Source organism: Sparus aurata, chromosome 21 (assembly GCF_900880675.1).
Source record: "Sparus aurata chromosome 21, fSpaAur1.1, whole genome shotgun sequence".
NCBI lineage: Eukaryota > Metazoa > Chordata > Actinopteri > Spariformes > Sparidae > Sparus > Sparus aurata.
Window position 1 is genome coordinate 19,351,035 of NC_044207.1, and position 23,719 is coordinate 19,374,753.

The window sequence follows — 23,719 nt, forward strand, 5'->3', positions numbered from 1 at the left end:
CTCCTAATCCTAAACTAAGATAACTACCTCCTGGCTGTTCCTTCATATTTACAGTAAAGAAATCAAATCTTTCATAGCCTCAAAGTTAGCTTAGCATTTATTTTCCCCACGCTCTCCATCAAAATCACATTCCTGTTTGTACCTTGTGCACAAACTGCATGAATGGCTGCACTCCACTTCAGTGGATCAAATCCAAGGTCACATTTCCATGGCTTACTTGAAATGGGAAATTCTTGTTGCCTGTTTTCTATTTCTATTTCCTCATAATTCAGCCTGAGACATTTGGTATTTTTGGAAACCCTGGCAAATTGCGTTGAACTCAAAATAAAAGGTCTGTGGGTTCAAACAGTGTTTGTCTTTGTTGCATGAGTTTCTTATGATCGCATCACTAAAGAAAGAAAAATAAACCCTGCTGGCCTGAGGAGATGAAGGACTCCCCCATGAGGCAGGGAAAGGTAATTTTATTTGCATAGCACATTTTGCTAGAAGGGAGAATATACACCGACAACACCGACCATCCCTCCAAGAGGCACTGACAAATCACACAATAAAGGAAGAAAGAAGATTATTGTACAACTTAAATATGTCAACTGTTCGCAGTCAACATGTAATACTTTTGCAGACATCAAGGTAGTTTCAAAGATATTCCTGCCTATTTCTATTTGTTGCTTTAACCTATTAGAGAGCACCCTAAAGTGATTTATCCTCATTGCTCTACACGTCCACTAGAGCAACAGAGCCGCTCTCGGTCCTGTTTGAACTCTCCACCGATTTGGAAGAAGAGTTTTGAGATATTGTTGTTAGAGTATAGGAGCAATAATTACACTGTCTTCTAATATGTTTAAACTACCCATACAGTAGAGAAACACCATCTTTTTAAAGTGTAAATCAAACAGATGGCATTAGTTGGGTGTTTGCCTGGGAAATCCACGTCTAACCTGCGTTCTTGTTACCATACCAGTTATTTTTTTCTTTTTTGGGGGGGTTGTTTTATGTGGGTTGCAGTGTGAGTCAGAGGAAAGTGAGTCATGATTTAGTCATCCTTGTCATAATACAAAGTACACGCACACACATGCACTTAGAGACAATTTGTCTTTGCCTCTTAGGCCAGCTTTTTTTCTTCTCTCACTTTTACACACTGCACATACACTCAAATACACTGTAGGCAAAAGCATATTAGCATATATAACATAAGTATGAATCAACCATTCACCATATTGGCTCTTCATATCATTGGATTGCACTTTTGGGGCTGTCTTTTACTGAAAATGTTAGAGTAATGAGCCCTTTTAAAACCCTTAGAAAGTGTTGCTGTATTTTGTACTGATTGATTGATTATTCACCGATTTTATCTGCAAATCCAATAGTTAAAGGGAAATAGTACAAACAAACATTTTGTGGGCATCTCTAAGTCAGGTGCATTTAATCCATTTACAACCTGGAAAATTATACTTACAGGCCCTTTAAAATAATTAATTTTCCCCTTTTTTATCTGAATTATTCATGTCCCTTTACTGTTGCAGGCGCAGAAATGTGTCTCTTTAAATACAAATTAAATTAAAGCTGCAAGCAGCGTTGAACGGGCCCTCGCAGTCCACGCGCGTCGGGGCGTGCTGCCGTCGATGCATGCTGCCGTCGGGGCTTGCTGCCTTCGGGGCATGCTCAAGCAACACCTTTCGCTGAGGAAGTCGTTGCTTCATAATTCGATGGACTGCTATTGCCGGTTTGAAATGATGTACGCTGAAGTCAGAAAAACTGTGTGAACTGCTGCACGAATCCCCGGACAAAGACTGAGTCGATGCTCCGCCTCTGGAGCTGGCTGAAGAGAATGTGCACACTAGGCATGATGCAATGAAATAGTTTCAGGAACATCAGGAACATGTCTATGTGAAGTAAAAGATGTGGGATCCAAATCAAGCTGAAGAGAACTTTTTCTACAGTTCTTCCAGCTGCTCTCCACTGTAGCTATGATGTCACGCATTCTATTTCAAGCAACACCAGTGTTGGGAATAACGGCGTTAGAACAAACGGCGTTACTCACAGCGTAACTTTTTTTCAGTAACAGGTAATCTCACCAATATTACTATTTCCATCGTTACAATGCCGTCACCGTTACGGACTATTAAATGTGGCGCGTGACAAACTGAAGCTGATCACTGAAGCTGTTGTCATCCATCTCTGCTCTCAGCCACCGGAGCTGCAGAGCTGTATTGTTTTTCCTCCGGTGAGGGAGGAGGGAGGAGCGAGACAACCGCATAAGTGGTGATGATTGGCTCCCTAACGTTGAGTGAGAGTTCTTAAGCCAATCAGTGGCAATGTTCGGTTTACACACAAGCCACACACGCACACAGCAGCCTCACACACTCAGACTAGCAGAAGGGAACTGTGGCAATGGCGAGTCCGGAGGGACAGTAAATGTTTGCAAATTGGAAGTACAGACACTGCTTTAATCTCCTTTGTCCATGTCCGTTGTAAGCAACTCTGATCTAATGAGGCCTCTCTCAAGGGCACACGCTTTTACAAAACTAACACTGGACAAAACTCTGTTGCTGACGCTGTTGATGATGATAGCAGGCCATTTTCTAAATACATATGTAGATGCCAAGTAGCTAAAATGACTGCTGAGCTCAAAAGGGGGAAGAAATAAAAGTAGCGCAATAGTTAATTTCCTGGTAACTAATTACTTGTATAGTGGACTAATTCTGTTACTAACTCAGTTACTTTTTGGGAGAAGTAACTAGTAACTATAACTAATTACTTTTCTAAAGTAACATGCCCAACACTGCGCAATACACACCCATTATAAAATGAGAAGACGGCCTAACAATCTTTAAAACTAAAACTGTGATGATTTGAAAACTGTAAAAGATTTTCAAAAACTGATTACATGCCCAATAGTTTGAGGTCTTCTGACTCTTTAAAAGTTGGAATGGAGTGTCTAGCTCAAAGTATGAGGGACAAGAAAAGGATGAAGGTCAATGAGTTTTGAAGAGGACTTGAAGATCCCATTGACACTGATTAGACTGCGAGCAGAGCGCCATCTATTGGCCGATTTGCACCAAATTTTACACAAACCCTCATCATGCCATACCACACAATGAAGAGTATTTATGTGATAATCAGACAGTATTTTGTAAAGATATGCAAGATTGTCTGTTTTCAACACAATATGCAGGAATTTGTCATTTTATATTTTGGGCAGTTTATGGACTATCAAAATTCTTTTGATAAATTTTTGTCAGGAGGGTCTACAGATGCTACATGCAAAGTTTGGTGCAAATTGGTCAAATTCTCTAGGAGGAGTTTGAAAAAGTAGGTTTTTCATTTGTCGCGATTTTGCGAATGGAAAGTTACTGCAAAAGTGGGCGTGGCCTACACCAAACAATTCAGATAAATTCAGTGAATACAAATATATGTGGATTAATAATGTGGAACATATTAAGTGGGAGTTATGAGCCAAAAACGCTTTTGAATTGAAAATAGCGCCACCTGGTGGTCATTTTCGGTGAGTGAGTCACAGGGGCCATTCTATAGCACCTCTATGAATTTCATTTCCATAAGTGTTATGGTGTGGGCACAGGGCCAATTATGCAATTAAAGTGACGCCAGAGCGCCACCTAGTGGTGGATCGGTAAACCCTTTGTCAGATGTCCTCAGGAGGGCACTGACAATAAATGTACCAAGTTTCGTTTTATTCCGATGCACCGTTGTGGAGATATAAAATACATCAATTTAAAGAGCGCCATCTTGTGGTCATCGCCTAAAATTTTGCACAGCGCCTCAGGGCCTCATGGGGAAGTAGTATCCTGAGTTTCATGTCATTAGACCACACCAATGTGGAGATATGCAACACTTCCTGTTTGTAACCAAATCTGCAGGAAGTTGTTATTTAATAACTTCAAAATTATTTATTTTAATTAGAATCCTTTAATAACTTTTTGTCAGGAGGGTCCACAGATGCTGTGTGCCAAGTTTCGTGCAAATCGGTGAAATCGCCTGGGAGGAGTTCGAAAAAGTAGGTTTTCGACATTTTGCGACGTAGCGAAAAAAAACGGTAGGCGGAAATGGGCGTGGCCTATACCACGAGATTCAGCACAATCCACTGAACGCGTCAATGTAAGGTTTTTGAATGTGCGACAAAGTATATGGGAGTTATTAGCCAAAACGCGCTTTCCTTAATAACAGCGCCACCTAGTGGTGGAAATTCAGGACGACAATAGATTATAAAATTTTTCGCCAGGTGTGACTTATATTCCAAGTTTGGTGAGTTTTGGGGTATGTTCAGGCAGTGAAAAATGCGATCATTTTGGACAAAGGAAAAAAAAAAAGAAGAAGAAGAAGAAGAAGAAGAAGAATCATTACGATTACAATAGGGACCTCGCAGGTTCCCTGCTCGGGCCCTAAAAAACGCTGTTCTTATATTGTGCATCCGAGTGACTGGTCTCTCTACCACACTCTTATTTCCTTAATTTAGTTTCTCTCATGTTTTTTTTTTATTTAGTTCATTTCATTGTCTCATAAAAAGCACTCTGATTGTCCTTTGTGTTTGAGGGTGCTATACAAAGAAAGTTGCTTTACTTTGCCTTCATTAATAATTCTGCTCTAGAAAAGAACAGACGTGATGGTGCAGTGTGTCTTTGAGCTTCTGTATGACTTCATCAACATTACAGAAACCTGCCGAAATCAATTATGTGCCGCAATAATTATGACAATCTGATTTATTTACATATCTCTAACTTCTTATACACGATCCCTTTTATTTTGAAAATACAAAAAAATCGCCACACTTACCGCTTCACCTACTTTTATTTTGAAGTACGAACGACCCGGAAACCTTCTCCAATTCTTTTCTTCTTCTTTGGTCTTTTCCTGCTGTGCACTGGACGGTCGTCATCATGGCGCAGGCAGTACAGAAACTCGTTGCTAAAGTACCTACTGCTGTCGGTGGTAAGTTTATTCACCTGTATTCATTTTACCAATTATTAATTGAGCTAGCAGTAGTGGAACAAATCGTTTAGCATTAGCTTACCTAGCTCACGTCGTTACAGCTTGTTGGCACCTGCACAACTTCAGTGTGACCTCTATTAGCTCAACTCAGGTGTCATTATCTTAACAACCACTGCAGCGACTTTTCTTCAGATAGTTGTTAGAGGAAGAAGAAACAGCTCAGTGGCTTCAGACATTGCTGCGCCTTAGCTACTGCTAATGCTATTCCTGAGACTGTTCTGTGTTTGTGTCACTGTCTCAGCCGCTGTCACATACTCCAGACCCCGACTAGCGACCTTTTGGCGTTATGCCAGTGTGGAGCTCGTCCCACCTTCACCTGCCGAGATCCCCAAAGCGATAGAGGCCGCCTCTGGCCTCATCAAGAGCTTCCAGGCTGGACGCCTGGGACAGACCACAGTGAAGGTGAGTCCTGGATGTGTGTGTGGACACCCTGTGTTGAAGTCAACAAGATACACGACTCAAAATGAGTTGGAGGTATTGGGATAAGGTTGCATATATGTTTCTGCGAATAATCAACAACTTAATAGATAATGGAAATAATTTAGAGCTGTGATTTCATCCTTCGAAAAAGCAAGTTCAAAGTTGCTGCACTCTATCGACACATGGAATATTTCACAGAGGGCAGTGATTAGATCTGGATGTGACTGATGTGGCCAGATGCATAACATTGTTAGCCCCTTGCCTCAGATCTCCAGTCATCGGTGTGTTGTATACAACAGTGATATGGTTGAGTTTATCTGCATAAACAATAGAAATGACTGAATAATTTTACAAGACAATAGAAGTAAACTGTGTGGGCCACACAAATAAACAAGTGCAGAGTGATTAAATGCCATCTCGGTTAGTTTGAAGCAAAAGTTTGTGGGAAAACGCTCCAAGAGGATGAACATGGGTTATTGTCAGTCAAATAATATGTCATTAAAAGTTTTAATTCTGTTTTTTTGTTTTGTTTTGTAGGATGCCCTGAGAAATGGACTCGTGGCCACTGAGGTGCTGATGTGGTTCTACATTGGAGAGTGCATCGGCAAAGGAGGCATTGTTGGATATGATGTCTGAATAATGCACTTCTCTTTCTACATTTGCACTTCTAATTGACACATTCTCAACAATCTGCACCAAATTTTCCAATAAACAGATGTCTATAGTCAGACGAGTGTCTTGAGTCTCTTGAGTATTCATTTCCAGACAGAAATAGGTCATATTTTATTAATAAAAGACTTACAAATGATATAATAAACCAAGGCTGAAAAAAACATTAAAGTTTGCAAAAGGTTTAAGAAGATTTCATGCATGACTAAATGACAGCAAAGATGAATAATTAGTGACAATAAAACGTGTTTATGAGTCTTACTCAAACAGAGATTGCCGATACCCGAAAACTCCTCCATTAAGCTGCATATTTTATTTTGCTTCTAAGTAATAATAGACATCTCCTCTCGCTCTCGACTTTCCGACATTGTATTAATAACATTTCCCAAGTATCTCCAGAAAGCTCGCCTCACATCCTCCGGTTCCTCCTCAAGGTTGGAGTGAATAAGCGGCAGTCTGCTCAGATGTGAGGCTGCAATCAAAGAGAATGAACATGTTAGGCCAAAAATAGTGATAATGATTCACACAACAGCTTTGGGAGGCCTGCAGTGGAAATACCTAATGGCAGCCGTCCTTCTTCTACTCCGCTGCCGGGCTTGTGGTGAGCTATGAGCAGACACTGATTTTCCTGCAGGCTTTGAGAGGCAATAAACATCGAATGCCACGTCTCGATTTCTTTGAGGTGACTAGGAACATCTGGGTTGAAAATGATCACCACACCGCTGGAGTCTTTCATCAGTGCAGGCCAGCATGATTCAAATCTGTATGAAAAAGAGCATGTGTGTATGTCTCTGCATCTAGATATTATAAAATATCTAAGCCTTTGTTCACTGTAAAGTATGTTTATGACATTTAACCTACTTAAATTCTCCTGAACAGTCCCAGAGTTCAACCTCACATGCCATGCTTTCACCGCTGCCTTCAGGTTGTGATTCAAACTCCAGTATCCTTGAAACAGTAGAAAAGGCTTCATTTATGTTTTTCTTATACCTCTCATGGCAAAAATGTAATAATCCAATAAAGAGTAGAACTGATTTTACATAACTTTAATATAAGGCACCAAACAATCTGTGAGATCATGTTATTTCAACCTTCACGGGGTTTAATGACTTTGGTTGAGTTATGGTTTGTACCTTACTCCCTGTGTAGGTCTGTATTCACCTCCCACATTCTCCGTTGTGCCGGAGAGGAAATTTGCAAGAGCCGTTTTCCCACTCTAGAAAACAGATGAATGAGTTTAGAATAATCATATCGGTCACAGTGCTAGAGGGATAAACACACACTTATAAATAAGCACTCTGAAAAGGGCTAGTCTTTAATATTACTCTTGAAATGTAAATTAATGTTACTGCTAATGGGCTTTTTTTGACTTGTGCAGGTGTCACTAATAACAATTATTGGATTCATTCTATTTACATGTTCCAGTTACAGGGCTCTGATATACTGACACGGCTTCCTTAGACACTTAGTGATAAGTAGTCATCAGTCCTGTTATCAGTTACACCTGTGCTACCTGCTGTGAAGTGGAGTAGTGCGACATTGATCTTTATTTGTCAGCCACTTTAACAGCACAGCAGGAAACTCAAATTTGAATAAAAAATCTTTATTAAAACTGTTGAGACTGCAATATGGCTTTGTGGATTGCTCAAAGGGATCTGAGTCGTCATTAATGTAATTAGTTTCACCTTCTGCTTTAATGCTAATGTGTTTACCAGTTGATTGATCGCCTGCTGAACACCTTAAAGCCGAGCAAGACACAAAAATAAGCACAGGTTTACTAACCATAAGTAAAAGTATTGAAATACCTTAATGTACTTCAAGTATCAAAAGTAAAATCCTAATGCAGGAAAAAGTACATAATTTAGTGTTGACTTATTATATCATTTATACTGTAGTATAAGATCGTTATTACCAAAGAGCTAAAGTAACATTATGTGGACTATGTGCCCCCCAAAGTTTCACTTGTAAAAATAATTCCCATGTCTGTAACAATTTCTCAAACATAATGTAGGTGCAAACTACACTTAAAACTCAAACATCATAACAACACAACGTCTCCCTATACTGGTTAAATGAGACACACCTCTTCAGATTCTATTTTAGTGTTTTCTTTCAAGTTTTATTAACATTTTTAAGGAAAAATCAGAAAGCCCCTAAAAGATCAAATGGCTGAGACAGAGACATCATTCATACTATTACAAGACACTGTATGATCAAAATGGTTTTGAACCTGTTATTTCAAGGTTAAAAAGTGACATATTATTGCTTTAACGTTTAACTGCATATCAGTGTTGTAGCTGGTCGAGGTGGAGCTAATTTCGCCATATATACTGTTACAGTAGGTAGTTTAATCTATATCAATGTATGACAAAGGTATTCACATTTTTTATGTAAAATATTAACCTGGATAGTCACTAGTAGTTATTAGCACAGCACTTTCCTCCTAAATGATGCTGACGACATCTGCAAGTAAAAACAGGCTACGCTGCATTGGTGTAAAGGAATTTACGTACCTCACTGGGTCCAATAAAGAGTATTTTTGCTTTGAACATGTCCACTGAAGAGCAGCCGAGCATTAGCTGCCCAGCTAGCTTCGACTAAAGAAGCTCTGGCAACGCTAAACTACGCCACCAAAACACGTTAAATAACACTCAGTTTTAATCTGATTATATATCTTCCCAATGCCGTGCTGACTTTCGAGTTTCACGCAAAGTAATGTACAAAATGCTAACAATCTTCGTAATAGTTTGAGATACCGTGGCAGTAAACTTCCTGTTCGTTTCTATGGTTTCAGCGAGTCTCCTCGATTTCTCTTGTCCATTGGCTGTTCACAACTTTAATCAAATTTAGTCCCGCCTACTTTGCCCTTGGGGAACAAATCCGCAGCGAGCAAATCTGCCGATGTCATCACGTTGTCTCAGAGCAAACCAATCCGCTTCGATCTTTAAGAGGGGGGCTCTTCAGTTTGGAGTAGCGTCGTTCACAACCGACACAAGGCGAAAGCGTAAGTAATATTTACATTTTCAGTGACTTTGTTTTGTCACTGATAGTTATACTTTCGACTAACAGCTACAATGTTGATGAAAGTGTTTTATTATAAATTGTAGAATTAACAGAATGTGTGCTGTCTTCGGTGTAGCGTGAAGCTTAGCAAGTCACTTAACCTTGTAGTGTTGACTATCTGCTGCTATGGAGTAAGCTCAGTGGCTTGCTTGACAACCCGCTGTTACTGTCCTAATATGCAAGGTTATGTAGTGTAACTGAGCTAGTTTTAAAGTTCATGTCTTCAACTCACTGCCTGTCCTCCTGTATGTTAACGCAGACGTTTACTATGTATTGTTTTGTCAGTAGTAACAGGCATGTCTCCAGAGGATGAACTCCAGAGTCCCTCCCTTGGTTTCAGCTCTACCAGGGAGGATGTCACTCTGAGTTGTGGTGACCTAGCCAGCTCTCATGAACTGGGGAGAAGGAGCCGAGCACGCAGCAGTCTCCACATGAGGACCCCAGAAGCTGATATTAATGGGTGAGAGGTCCTGTGGTGCATGGCCCTGTGAGGCTAAACATGCAGACGCCACAGCACAACTGATCGAAAGCATCTACTTCCTGTTTTGCATTTAGTCGTGGAGATTACGCCGATGGAAAAAGCCCTTTCCTGAAAATACTGATGGATGCAGAAGCGGCTGCCAACTCCGCTGCCATACATCTTGTGTCTTTTAAAGATGCCATGGAAGATGAATTTACTGTATGTATCAAGTTGGGTTCAAACACAAACCCAGAAAAATTCATTTGAGTTTAAGGCTGCAGGACTCTTTTGCCCTGCATTTGACTTTTTCTTCTTCAAAACTACATAGTGCCCTTTAATGACCCATGATTGTAACTTATTTTTTCTTGCACTAAGGATTCAAGGCAGTCTTCCATTGATAAGTGCCGGATTTCGAGGCAGAGAGGACTTTTGCTGGAGAAGCTGGAGGACTTTCGACGAATAAATAAGTCTGTTCGACAGAAACTGAAGCAGCTCCGAGATTCAGAGGTCAGTGACAAAATTTCTACCCTGTATGTTGCTCAGGATAGATAGTCATAGATCTGCAGTGGTACTGTAGGTCATAACAGCAAATGAAATACACATTTTAAAGGCTTCTGAAACAACTGTTTTAAGTAGCTGATGACTTTCCACATAGGCTGATCGAGTTCATGCCAACCATCAAATTGACAACTTATTGAAGAAGATCACACAGGCTGAGAGTGAAAATGAGGTGAGTGTTTCATTACGTTTCTGCAGTGACTCAAACAAAAGAACCTAATTTCGGTGTCAAGCTTCACAAACTAGTTGAACATTTAGTCTGTGATCTCTGGATGTCATGGCTGTGTCTCCCAACATAGCCACATTTCATACAAAATAAATGTATACATTGAAAGATATGACAGAGATGCTGTAGGGCTGCAACTAACAGTTATTCTCATTATCGAATAATCAGCAGATTTTTTTTCCACAATTAATTGTTCAGTCTATAAAATGTCCCAAAAAATTTGAAAAATGGTAACCTTTAAATATCATGATGCATAAAAACTGTAAAATTACGCAAGATCCCGTCTTGAATCATGTACTGATCGCTGTCATTTTTCTCCTACAGCTTTTAAAAAAAGATTTGAGTGAGACGGAAAGAAGAGTTGAAGAACTGATGGCTCTGCGGAGAGAAGAGCAGGTGAGCACAGCAGACGCTTTCACCTAGATGTTCTTGCAAAGTGCGTTTTAAAGCATCTGTCTGTATTGTTCTTCACAGGAGAACACGAAGAGTGCGGTTCACATGACCAAGACTGTCGAGGCGACTCGTGCTCACCTGCAGGGGCAACTGCGCCACAAGGAGGCCGAAAACAATCGCCTGACTGTTCAGATACGGGTACAAAGGCCTCTATTAGCCTAAACCTTAAAGAAAAAGTGTGATATCATAGCTCATCCTAATGGGCGTGCTGTCTTTTCCCAGACTCTGGAGAGGACTCTGGTCGAGCAGAAGATGGAGATTGATGATCTCAAAGGCTCAATCACATCTTTAACTGAGAAGACCGCACAGGACAAAGAATCTCTCAAGAAAGCCAATCGAGCTCAAAAACTTAGAGCTGAGAGATTCGAGGCAGCAATTGAGAAATGTTATGCGCAATTAAAGGAAAAGGTATGAAAAAAAGCTGTGATTTTATTCGTTTTTAAGATTTGATTAGGAGCTTTCCTTGACTTTGTGTTCTTGGTTGGAGAACAGGATGTTCAGCTGACCAAAGCACGTTTAGAGAGAGACTCCAGGAGACAACAGAAGGAGCAGATGACAGATGAGACGGACAAACTTGTTGCTCAAATAGAATTTCTGAAAAGGTTTTTTTTTTCTCTCTCTCTCTTTTCCACATGCCAGGATGCCACCGATCAATATGACAAACGGCGATATTCACTTGTGAATTTTAAATGTGTCTCTCCAATGTAGTCAGGTTGCAGATTTGACAGCGAGGCTGCAGAAAGAGAAGGATGAGCTCACGGCAGCCAACGAAACTGTGATGCAGCGTGCTGAAAAACTCAGTGCCGAAAATGGAGACCTCAGCGTCAACAATGCAAAACTCAAGGTACAAGGTGCCAAACAGGTTGCAGTTGTGAACTTCTGTCATATCCTGTCACATTCTCTCTCTGATTTTGACAACGTTCACTTGACTTGCAGTTAAGTTTTTAATGACAGTTATTAGACTTAATTGCAAGTGAAGTGAACACGAGTGGGAGTTCTTTTCTGAATTTGTCTTGGTCCTCTGCTACGCACCTGTCCTGATCCACAGGTGTGCTAAAGCTGTACTCTGTTATTACTTCTGACTAAAAAGTATGTTGATGTTCGTGTGATCGCAGACATATGTTGCTGAGTTGGAGCAGCAGTTGGCTGATTGTGAGTCTGCGCTGGTGGAGGAGAAGGTGGCGGCCCAGGAGAGGAAACATCAAACCGAGCAGCACCAGTATCAGGTCGACATCTGCTCATTAATTTTACTGTTTACCTTTTTCATTTGATTTATTTTTGGAAATCCGACCTGGAAAAGAAAAATGTGGGTTTCCTGTGCAGATGGTATGGCATATTAATTGCTGTGATGTATGTGAAAGGAAGTGTAAGGCGTTTTGAGGTGTATATGATTATGTAAATTTGAATTTATGATCAGAAATGTGGGGGAAAAAAGCATTTGACATCTGGTCAGGGAACAGAAAGCACTTGTGCTTTATTTCAAGGCAACTTTTAATCATTTTTATCCTTTCTTCTTTTGCCATAAATAAGTCATGTTTTGTGCTTTTGTGTGAGCCTTAGCGTTGCAAAAAGAGGATAAGAGGATTATCATAGTGATCGTTGCAGCTTATTCCAAGTTGCTTTTTAACTATTTAAAATTTAAAATGCGACCGTGATAACACTGTTCTCTTACTTTTTTCTAGGTTGCAGAGCTTCAAGCTGAGATAGACGATCTGAGGATAAAGTATGCAATTGTTTTAAGAGAGGCAGAGACGACGCGTGATGGAAAAGCTACAGAAGTTGAGAAGGTAACCTCCCGCCTCTCTGTGTAAAGTTTTGAGTTCGATAAGATATTTAACAATGTGACTGGTTTCTTTGTTTTTAATTATTTTTAATAACAAATCCTAACAGAAATGTTTAAGTGCTTTTTGTAGCATGTTCAGCTCCACAGCATTGTTTCTCCTGCTGTTGAATGGCCAGTTAGTCACGAGATGTTAGATCTAACTCCTGCTTTTTCAGCTGCGTAACATTTGTTGCACGTGGACCTGCGTTCTATCAAACTATTCTGGGCAGCAGAACACTTCGACTAACAACACAAAGCTCTGTCTAGAGATGAATAATTGCTTGTTCTGCACGCTTAAAGGATTACACGCATCTGTGAGCATCTCTTTGAGGGGTGTGATGAAACTTCAGGCTAATCATTTGTCTATTCCCAACATTCATTCTGAGCCCAGGTGAGGCAGGAGCTGCAGGGTCGCGTCGACGAACTGGAGTCTTACCCCGAGTTACTGAGTGCAGCTGAGCAGAGTCTCTATGAGTGCCAGGAGAACCTGCGACGCTCGGAGAGGAAGTGCTCAGAAAAGTCAGAGTCCATTAGGCAACTGCAGGTTCAGGTGTGAAACGTGAGCTGCGGTGGTTAGAGAATGTGAAATGCAGTAATTCTTCCTTCATCTGACCACTAGGCGGTAGTACAACCCCATGTGCATCGTGTGTTCTGGTCCTGCTGTGAGTTAGTTTTGATGTTTGTGATTTAAAGACTCTCATTGCAGTGGAACTCATTAGGTTGCAACCATCCTTGCCTACGTACACATTTGTGAGTGTTTTCTGCTGTGTGAGTCCTTTTTCAATCACCCACGTGTTTCTGTCCTTTATCTCGAAAACTGCCCATATTGTGTTTTTGTGTTTGTGGCACAAAGCATTAAATGGGCTGCTGGTGTATCAGGTTTTGCATGTGATGTTAAATATCACCTCAATTCTCTTGTGCCCAATACAGGCGATACTGAATTTAACATTTTGTAAATACAGATGGAGAGTCAGACGAAGCAGCTGAGATCGTCTGTGGACGTGAAAGAGTCGATTCATGAATCCAATTTGCAACTACAAGAGAAAATGGCTTCTCTGCACAAGTAAGACATCCTCTTGTTTCTGTTCTCTAGATGTCAGATGTCTCCTTTTTACAGTTTCAAAAGCAAAAATTATTTAACGTGCATATGTAGGCAGATGGACAAGCTGCAGCAGGAGAACCTGGAGCTGGTACGGAAGCTCGCCGCTCAGGAGGAGGCTCTAGGCTACAGCACCCGGCAGCTGGATCAGCGCTCGGCAGAGTGTCAGGCCCTCAACCGGCAGCTGGAGGCGGCTTTATCAGACGTCAGACAGCAGGTACAGATCAGAGAAGAGAAGCTTGAATCCAAGTGATGCCACCAACAAACAGCTATGACAAAGCATTTAATTTTGCATTTGGTCATTTGCTTCTGTCTAGCAGATTGCTTCTGATTGTAAGGATGCAAATGTTCCCAGTTTAGTGTTTCATTGTATTCTACCTCGGTTTTAAGCCTCAATCTTGGAGATCTATTTTGTTGACTCTGACGGCACCTGTGGTGATGAGTAGTGTTTTTGTACTTTAGCTTCAGTGCCATTTCTCTATTACATGTGCCGGCCTGGCCATATTCAGTTTGACTCGGCACAGGCGGGTTGTGCATTACCACCACAACTGGGCTACCTGCTTTAAGGTGTGCCCTTGACTAATAAAACACTCAATCCCTGCAGTACTGTCAGAGGATCACCACTAACAAAGTGGCGCCCTTAATTCACAAACACGTTTTATTTCTTATAACTTCACAATAAAAGCAGCATGAATCAATAACACAGTAAACGTTGTGTTTTCACCAGCAGTAACTAAACATGACTCCCGAAACAGCTGAAAGTGAATCAGATGAAACAGTAAAATACAGCAGATGTTTGAAAGTACAAACAGGACGACAGAACTTAAGTAGATCAGAAGCTAGAAAGCACTGAGTACTGAGAGACGAACACACTGACTTTTAAAAACGTCTTTCTCTCAAGATTCATACATGTTTTTGAGGTGACTTCGTCTGTAGTCATGAGTCTTTTCTTTGTTTGGCTGCTTCCGTCACAAGTGCGTTGATGAGTGAGTCTGTTGCATTGGGTCTGCCTACGCTCCCTGGCAGACCGAACGCTCCCTGCTGATGGAAAACACGTCACTAACTGGGCACTAATTGTGATTTTTGCCAGCAATGTCACCACAGACATCCAATTCATAATACTGCAAATGCATTTCATCAGTGGACCTTAGGTTCAATCACCACCGTCTAACCTCATATGATGGATAAATATATATGAAGTGTTCGTGATATTAACTTTAAAGTAATAATTTCTGACTTATTCAACTTATGGCATCACCATTCTGTTTTACTCGTCCAGGTCAACAAGGTAAAGGACCAGGCTGTTTCCAGAGAAGAGGCCCTTCAGATGAAAATCCTGGAGCTGGAAGCCGAGAGGAGCAGAAGGGACAACGAGCTGAGGCTTCTCCGCCAGAGCAAGCTCACTGTGAGTATCACCCTTTTTCACAACCATGAAAGCAAATAAATGTGATGGAGCATGCTCAGATTGTACTGCAACTTGTGATGTGTCCATATCCCATATCTTCATCTGCAGGCAGAGAAACAGTTCGAGGTGCGGCTGAAGGACCTGCAGCTCAGCCTGGACCAATCAGAGAGCCACAAGCAAAGCATTCAGAACTACGTCGATTTCCTCAAAAACTCTTATAAGACCATGTTTGACGAAGGACTGCAAACATCGACTTTTGGATCTTCATATTTTCTGAAATGATACAGGATGAATCTTTTTGCATTTTAAGTGTTTTTTGTGTTGTATTTATAATTTATTCAAAGACGAGAATGAAACTAGTAAGCAACAGCTTATGTTTGATGGTTATATTAGTTTATCCCTATTTAGATGTGAATCAGGGGGTTTTGTTTTTTAAAGGTAAAAATCTGCTGTGGTCATGTTTGATACAGATTTTTAATAGACATTACATGTGAGATACTTTCATATGAATATGCAAAGTTTGTACTGTTAAGTCTTGGTGCTACTTCGTCTTATTCCCATATAACAAGGAGTCAGATGCAGAATGATTTTAGAATGATTTTAGATAGTCGAGTAGGACTTTTCTCTTGCTTGAACATTACTGATCAAAGCAATTATAAGTCAATACTAGTCGTGCTTGAAAACCAAATGTTATGTGGGTGCACATGTGTCCTCCAAGTTTACCTGCAAAACATTTTCAATGGTGCTACATTTGAATATGAAACACTTCTGTCAACCTTCTGATGCTGAAAACAACCATGTGTCTCTTCTTGTCGTGATCATAAAACGAAATGTGTGACGTGCTGAATATCGAATGTGTTTATGGTCCTGATCCTCAGTCGGACTGAGACGACTGACGCTGAAAATCGATTGTTTGGCTGTCGGCTGTGAAGCTCGTGCCTTCAGGGTTGCAGACATAATTACTGAGATACGTGCAACACTGGGATTCTTCCAAACCACTTTAAACTTTCAATCTGAGTTGATCTAAAGAACAGTTTGTTTTGTTCCGTTCTTGTTCTGCTCTTGTATCGATGGTAATAAGTGAGTCCAGACCTGCGTCCAGACTCTGATGTGACCTTGCTGTGGACATACTCCCTCCGAGTAAGCGGCGCTGCTCTCAGGTTCTCACAGACAAAGCTCTATTGTGCTCTCTGTCAGGGGATGGAACCATTTCATCTCTGCGTGCGTCAGTACCCCTGTTTTTCCTTCGCTCTTGTTCTTGCCCTCTTGGTCTTGCCCGTTTACGTAATTCTATGCACACTTTGGGAATTAGCTTTTCTTCGCTGCTTGGTGGAAAATAAGCTGACATATGACTTCTGGCAGTTTGGCTGATACTATGAGTCAGCACCACGATGGTGAAACCCTGAGCTCCTGTTCATATTCGATGCAAACAAGTTGGACGACCCTTTTTGAAATTGTTGAGTCAGTTATCTTAAACAAACAGGAGGCTCTACTGATGCATATTTTGTAAAGATTGTGTGAAGGGCACATACAGTCGCCTAACTGACGTATGAAGTTCATCAGATGGAAAATAATCCTTGAATATATGTGTTCACACAAAGCCACTCTAGTCAAAATCTCACATTCAGGCTGGTAAATGAGGTGTTCGCCGGTACAATCTCTCTGTGGAAAGATTAGATCATTCTCTATACACGCCGTAACTCCTTCATAAAACAAAAACGCTGTGGCGTGCGCCCAGCATCTGTCCAACAGCAGGAAAACCACTCTGAGGTTTACGTTACACTCATTCCCAAAACTATGCAGTGACATGTAGGTCCTCCCAGAAGTGGGTCAGCCAGATGCAGTTGAAACAGTATAGCCCATTTCCTACCGAGAACTGTTACAACAGACCCCCTGAGAATTTCTCTTCTTTTCAGATTATTGCGAGCCCTGAACCTGAAACTCTTCGGTTCTTTTTGAAGAATAAAATCATTCCCATCAAAAGTGCCGTTTTATGAGTTTATTTGTGAAAACATAAAACATTAAAATTGACAGTTTGGCAGTTATCTGTGTTCAGTCATATAACAGGATGTCATACCAGTATTATCGTAACGATGACTCGTGAATAAATCTAACAATCCATTAAAGGACCAGTGTGTAGGATTAAGTGGCATGGCTGTGAGGTTGCAGATAACAACAAACAAAATATAATCACCTCAGCCTCCCTTACGATGGTCGGTGAAGAAACAAAAAATATGAGAGGGTTCTATTTAGAGTCGGTGTTTGGTGTGTCCCTTTTGGGCTACCGTAGAACATGGTGGACCCCGTGGAAGAGGACTAATTTCTCTTGTAGTTATAAACGGCATATTCAAAAGATTTTAAGTTTCAGTTGATTTTTTTCACCATTATTTTCATTTTCTGCCCCTAAATCCTACACACCTGACCTTTTAAGTGAAGTCTGAAATATAAATCCTGATAAATAAAAAGAATATGTACAGAATATCAACAGAAACATGGCAACATGTGTGTAATGACTGATAAAGTAGCTGCCGTAGTTTTAAGATAATTTCCTTGAGTCATGTGACATGTCTTGTCATGAGAGGCTTAAATAGGTTAAGTGAAGTCCGTGTATATAAAACAGATTTTTTTTAACTAGAAAAATAAGAATTTTCACAATATATATAAAAAAACTGCTTCAAAATGAAGCAAACCATCAAGCTCCAATGTTATAAAGCAAAACCATGAACAATACAGTTCCAGAAATTCATCGTTCAGATGTCTGTAACCTCAAAGTGCACATTTTTCTTTTTCTCTTCAGAACTTTTTCAGTTTGTGGATATCATTAAAAAGTCTGTGACGAGGAGCCGTCTTTTCGGAGCAGTTCAGGTCGCACTTGCAAGATTCGATCAACATCACCATCCTGCTAATGATCTCCCCGTTCCTGCATCGGAATTGGACAGGTGACGTCTGGGTTCGGTGAGGCCTGCAGCATCGCCCGTCTAAGCAGGACCCGCAGTACCTTGGTTGGAACTTCTCCAGGCTACGGCAGCCTGCGTGGGACAGTTTAAGTGGACGGCTGGCGTTTTCTGTGTGTGTACACTTCTGACTTTTCTGTTAGAGAGAAGACATGAAGAGCATGTGTTAAAGATGCCATATTGTGGTCGTTATTGTGATACTTTTATTTGGGGTGACTGAAAGCTCTGTCTCTCTAAGAAAGCCACCTCCCTAAAAGCCTGCTTTGATTGGTCAGCTCTCAAAGGCCTGAGCACCGGCGACTGTTTTTTCATGTCAATGTTCTTGTGACCACTGATGTGCAGGGGGCATGGCTGAGGGCAGTAACTATATATCACTAGAGTAACTGCTAACTGCTGCTAACTGTATATTTTTTACATACCCGTGACTGTAGCTATTGCCAGCATGTTAGCTCAGTTGGCCGTGCATCTAGCCAGACTGCCAGAGGAATGTTTTATACAGCAGCTTTGTAACCATTTGTAACTTTGTAACCACTTTGGGAGAAAAAGGTTTTCAGGCCCGATGCTAGCGGGTTAGCATGCCAACTTTAGTTAATGTCTCTTTAAAATAAAAAGTGCTTAACATCAAAACTGCTATTTCGGAGTAGTAGTTTTTAGAACTCAAAACCTTACATGTTGCACCTTTATGATCTTATTCGACAAATAATGCTCATGTTACAGACCAATATATCATAATATTATTTGAATGTATCTATAATAGGAAATTTAAAAGGAATGCACCTTCATTCTTTTAAAGGTCATGTGGTTGCAGGGGCGGACTTCACAGATCCGAGTCTCCTTCACCAGTTTGCACTGGCTGTTGCTGTTGGTCACCCTGGTGGACACTCCAGCGCCGCAGGATTTGGAGCAGGGGGACCAATCTGTAGTTTGAGACACACACTCGACTCCTCTGCCCATCATGTGGCCCACTGGGTGGCTCTTGAAAGCTGCACAGAGAACAACATTAAGGATTAGAACACTTTAAAGGAAAGAGGGAAGATATACAACAAGAAGAAATCCAGACATTTCCTGCATTGTTTCAAGCTGCTCACCAGGTAAAGACTCTCCTCTCCACACAGGAGCCAACTCATTCCTGTTGGTGAGGTCGTCCTCAGACGGCTTGTTGTCTCTGCTGTGCTTTTTCCTGTGTTTCTTCATCACAGAGCTCTCTGTCTTTCCTTCCTCGGGGCAGACAAGCTGTTCGCAGCACCGTCCCGGTACCTTGACCCGCCTGGGCTTAGCGCAGCCCAGCTTTGGCAGCGTGAGCTCATGCGGGCAGAGGGAGACGCATCCAACAGCGCCGTCCATGCAAGTGCACTGGTGTTTGCAGTTGGGACGGAAGATTTCCCCATTCTGGTAAATCCTGTTGTTGTACTCACAGGTTCTTCCGTCTGATTTGGCTGTTAGAGAAACAGACAAAGTTGTGAGGTTCAGAAAAGTGATAAAAGGCATCAAACAAACAGAAATTGGAGTCACCGTACCTCGACAGATGCCCTTAGCAGAGCCGTACACCCCTCCAAAGTTGCACTCCAGTCCCTTTGTGTGGTCACACGGCTGTGTCTTGCTGCAGTCCTCAAAGAGCTGCCGTGCGCAAACTTTACAGCATCCACAGCCATCCAGCATGAGACTGACTCCTGCTGCACATCTGGGGGTGTCAGGGAGACACCGGCAGTCCTTCGGGCACAAGGCTGACACCTGAGGTAAAACAAGACATCAGATATTCATCATCAAAAGTCATCTCCCCAACATGAAGAATCAGCTTATGAATGAAAAGTTGTTCCTCACCACTGTGACGCAGAGGCTCGCGAAGACAAAAACCTTCCACATCTTCACAAGTTTTTCTGTCCTGAGTAGAAAGTTCTTCTCTCTGTCAAACACCAGCCCTGGCAGTGAGTTGGCGACCGCTTGCTTCTCCCTCTTTCGGAGTCCCCATCTCCTTTTATACACTCAGGCTGATCTGACGTATGCGCAGGCTGAAGAGGTGTCCTGAAACTATGAGAGGAATGCTCCTCCACGCGTCCTCCCATAAGCCCATAAGAAGCTGCCCCCCCCCCCCCTTCCCTTCCCTCCCCTCGCCTCCTTTCTTCTTGTCTCACTCGGCGAGCCAAGAACCACCCAGTCTGACTTCCAGTCTTTCAGGACTTTCTTTCCCATTTAAATATCATTTTTTATATCTGTTCTGTGATTATGAAGTAAAACCACAAGTAATTCCTCAGTCATTAAGTCAACCAGTTCCTGTTGTTACTATTTATATGTAGTGAATGATGACATTCTCTATTCAAGCAATGCATTACATATTTTGCTACTTAATGCATTATGCATTAAAGGAAGAGTTCACCCAAAAATAAAAAGAAACTTCCGTCTTGATCTACTCACCCTCATGAAAGTCTGGTGAAGTTTTGCAGTCCACAAAGCTTTTCCGGAGCCTCAGAGCAAAACAGCGTTGCAGGATTGAACTGAAGTCGATGGGGACTCATTTTGTGGAAAAAACAACTGGAAAAAAGAAAACATAAAATGGCTCCAAACACCTCGTTCGGCTTCATCCAAGTTACCAGTGTACCCGAGATCTGAAATCGTTTTAAAAAGAACTGTGATCGAGCTCGAGCACCTACTTCTGGCGGGCTGTGCGCTAACGCATTAAGCTTAGCGGTTATAGTGAGATCCCAGAGTTAGAGATCCCAAGTTCATTTGAAGATATGTTATTTACATCCACTTTTAAGCTGAAATCTTCACTGTAGCTACTAAGCTAAAAGCGTTTGCGAACCCTGTCTAAAAATGTTGCACGAGCTCGACCAAGCATTAAGGGTATAATTTACTTCTTCACAAATCAATTTGGGATTTCTTCAGTTGGCTTTTTTTACACTTTAAAACAAGTCCCCATCTACTTTTGCTGTTTCGGAGAACGCTGCAACGCTGTTTTGCTGTGAAGTTCCAGAAATGTTTTGGCGACTGCAAAATGTACCCGATTTTCTATCGGCATGGAGGTGAGTAGGTGATAGCCACATTTTCATTTTTGAGTTTACTTTTTCTTTAAATTGATTTAACCTTATTAGCATACTTTTAAAACGTATACCTCTTTTTGTCTTTCTTTTTTTTACAAAAGTGTGCTTATTCTGTTTAAGTTGCTTTAATTGTAGTTATTGTTAGCAAATATCTCTTAATGTCAGTGAGACTCAACCTGGTTAAATAAAGGAGAAAAAAAAGCAAGAAACTAGTGGTGAAATGTGGTTACGTAAAGGGAAAAAAATGGGGCACCTTCATACCAGATAATACCTCAAATATTTCATCATCAGCCGCACGCGTGTGAAAGCACCCCCGTGACGGATTCAACATCGGGGCACCACAAGTTTTGACATAAATATTGAAGAAAAGCCACATATTTCTATAAGCAACTGAATTTCTATCTCATATGAAGCCGTGTTTAGACTGCTGCACCTTGTCTGTGATCGGCGTTTGTATTTTCTAACCTTTCTTACGTAAAGGTCACAGACGAAATTCCCGTCAGTCACCCACAAGGGTGTGGACAGATTAGGAGTTTGTTTGACTTCAATATTTTCAAAAAGGGAGACGAGAGCCTCCTGGAATGCTTGAACCCTTGGAATCCTTTGTTCGGTCTGAATGAGAGCGTCCAGAATGAGAAACACACACACGAGAGAAAAAGAAGAAAGAAGGAAGAAAACTTGAGCGATGCCTCAAGCAACATTCCTCTCAGGATGAACATTGAAGGTTCCTTTGAAATAGCTGCCAGGATAAAAAGCATCCTCTTATATCCACATCAAAGAACAATGGAAGTTATCAGGGGGAAAAAATGCCTTTCCTTTAATTATAACCTGTGAGAACAAGAGACCAGACTGGCACAGCCTCCTTCTTATCTAACTGAGGTTACAAGGGCCAGTTTGAGTCGGTGCCAGCTCCGGCAGATGAAGGGCAAACAAGCGTGAGCTCGGTGCATTCACAGATGCCTGGAAATTGCTGACTGTTGTGGTTTGGAGTGGAAACTTTCCCCCTCTGAAGCCGTAATATAAAGAATTTGCAGAACCATGTTAGGTAAGAGGGATATCAGATTTATAACAGCCAGCTGGAGAACTTGGAAAGGAGTGCAGTTGCATGTAAAACTGACCAGATTGTGGATGTAACACCAAATCTACCCTTTCTGTTCCTGCAACCACCACGTCCCATTAACACAGAGCAACACGTCAACGTATCTTAAGATGCATAAAGTTTGATATTAATGTCAGTATAATACTTTTTAAAAGATTTCCTAAGGGAAATTCTCATTTTTCTTTGAGGTAATACAAAAAACTTTGATCTGGTTATGAAACAGTCAAAGTAAAAGTGCACACGCTAGCTAGATCAAAATCTTTACAGCGGGAGGAATTGCTGCTCATAACGCTTGTCACCACAGGGGGCGCCAGAATCAACACACAATTAAACTTCCTTGGAGCACCTTTAAAGTCAGACTGTCAATTTGCTAATACGGGGGTTTAAACTGAAAAATCTCTCCTGGGCCGCTGCTGAGAAAACAAATAAATATAAGTCTATTTCTCAAAATGTAAGATTAGCCATATGGATTAAACATCTTACATCTAAAATTGTCCATATTTGGTACATTTTCTTTCATCTGCTGTCAAGTTCTTGTGTTCAACCATCGCAGGTATTAAACCCAATTCACCTCATTTAAAGAGATGTTACGTAACGTGGCCATTCGAGAGATTATCCTGTCAGGGAGACGAGGCTTTCACCTTTGTCGACCACCTTATTTACATAATACTTGATACTGAGCAGCATAATACTGAGGTTTTGTTCATTAATGCCTCGTTTAGGATGATATTTATGAGAACTGGAGGGCAGTCAAACGGGAAAGGTGGGTGGGCAGGAACAAGCTGAGTGTGAAAGTCATGTTGTGGTACCGTAAACAGGAAAATAGACACAATGTGGGATTCACCTTCTGTGTGGCTTTAGGATTGGCAACAGAGGATGGAAATACCTTCCCAGTGGTGTAAAAAAACCACAATGGGTCTGAGACAAGCTTGTTCTGGATGTTATTTGAGAGCGGGTCACACACTGTACGGCAGACTGGAGCGTCTGAAAGCTCTGCGCAGACATGATTACAAATCCAGTTCATTACATCACCTCTATAAATGACTCTCCTTTCTCTTTGTGTCTGTGCGCTGGGGTTCGTCTGAAACTCTCGCAGCTGATTCTGCTGTTTTACGGGAACAATTTGAATCATCTTGATGCTTTTCTTGAGGAAAGTGGGTGCGTTTTTTTCAGTTTCTGTGAATGCTTTGTTGCCCTTTGAACATGTCTTCTTGTGTTAAGACGCTGGTCCATACACCGTTTGACCTTTTATCACCAGACACTCAAAGGGCATCATTCTGTCGGAGCTCTTCCCCCAGAAATTGTTGGGATGCGACAGAAGCCACGTCACTCTCAGTGCCTGTATTTCCCCTCTTTTTCAAATCATTATCATTGCACGCAAAATACCCTCAAGTGAGCAACAGAAGGCCGTGGCCTGATTTACAGTTAGCATAGCTTACCGCTTGG

General features: G+C 41.4%; 4 protein-coding genes across 6 annotated transcripts; 2 read left to right on the top strand and 2 right to left on the bottom strand.

The window, feature by feature from the left end:
• Positions 1 to 4,814: 4,814 nt before the first annotated feature.
• On the top strand, positions 4,815 to 6,161 carry LOC115572947 (ATP synthase subunit g, mitochondrial). Its single transcript, XM_030403471.1, has 3 exons — positions 4,815 to 4,947; positions 5,249 to 5,409; positions 5,965 to 6,161. Exons 1-3 carry the CDS (start codon positions 4,896 to 4,898, stop codon positions 6,061 to 6,063), a joined length of 312 nt encoding a protein of 103 aa, XP_030259331.1. The 5' UTR covers positions 4,815 to 4,895; the 3' UTR covers positions 6,064 to 6,161.
• A 164-nt stretch (positions 6,162 to 6,325) lies between these two features.
• ift22 (intraflagellar transport 22 homolog (Chlamydomonas)) lies at positions 6,326 to 8,918 on the bottom strand. The gene is made up of 5 exons (XM_030403470.1): positions 8,610 to 8,918; positions 7,230 to 7,312; positions 6,958 to 7,044; positions 6,655 to 6,857; positions 6,326 to 6,568 (listed from the first exon to the last, which is right to left on the bottom strand). The coding sequence occupies exons 1-5, from the start codon at positions 8,670 to 8,672 to the stop codon at positions 6,420 to 6,422; spliced, it is 585 nt and encodes a 194-aa protein (XP_030259330.1). The 5' UTR covers positions 8,673 to 8,918; the 3' UTR covers positions 6,326 to 6,419.
• Positions 8,919 to 8,982: 64 nt separating this feature from the next.
• LOC115572944 (outer dense fiber protein 2) lies at positions 8,983 to 17,165 on the top strand. Of its 3 annotated transcripts, none has more exons than XM_030403466.1 (17): positions 8,983 to 9,100; positions 9,445 to 9,619; positions 9,715 to 9,838; positions 9,995 to 10,126; positions 10,275 to 10,349; positions 10,728 to 10,799; positions 10,878 to 10,994; positions 11,079 to 11,264; positions 11,349 to 11,458; positions 11,565 to 11,700; positions 11,972 to 12,082; positions 12,539 to 12,643; positions 13,070 to 13,228; positions 13,641 to 13,741; positions 13,832 to 13,994; positions 15,057 to 15,182; positions 15,291 to 17,165. In XM_030403466.1, the coding sequence occupies exons 1-17, from the start codon at positions 8,998 to 9,000 to the stop codon at positions 15,462 to 15,464; spliced, it is 2,169 nt and encodes a 722-aa protein (XP_030259326.1). In that variant the 5' UTR covers positions 8,983 to 8,997; the 3' UTR covers positions 15,465 to 17,165. The 3 variants fall into 3 exon arrangements, with proteins under 3 accessions (XP_030259326.1, XP_030259327.1, XP_030259328.1); XM_030403467.1 differs by having other exon boundaries at positions 9,448 to 9,619; XM_030403468.1 differs by lacking the exon at positions 13,070 to 13,228.
• Position 17,166: 1 nt separating this feature from the next.
• Positions 17,167 to 20,166, bottom strand: LOC115572945 (CCN family member 1-like). Its single transcript, XM_030403469.1, has 5 exons — positions 19,958 to 20,166; positions 19,654 to 19,867; positions 19,225 to 19,572; positions 18,914 to 19,119; positions 17,167 to 18,272 (listed from the first exon to the last, which is right to left on the bottom strand). Exons 1-5 carry the CDS (start codon positions 19,997 to 19,999, stop codon positions 17,976 to 17,978), a joined length of 1,107 nt encoding a protein of 368 aa, XP_030259329.1. The 5' UTR covers positions 20,000 to 20,166; the 3' UTR covers positions 17,167 to 17,975.
• Positions 20,167 to 23,719: the final 3,553 nt, after the last annotated feature.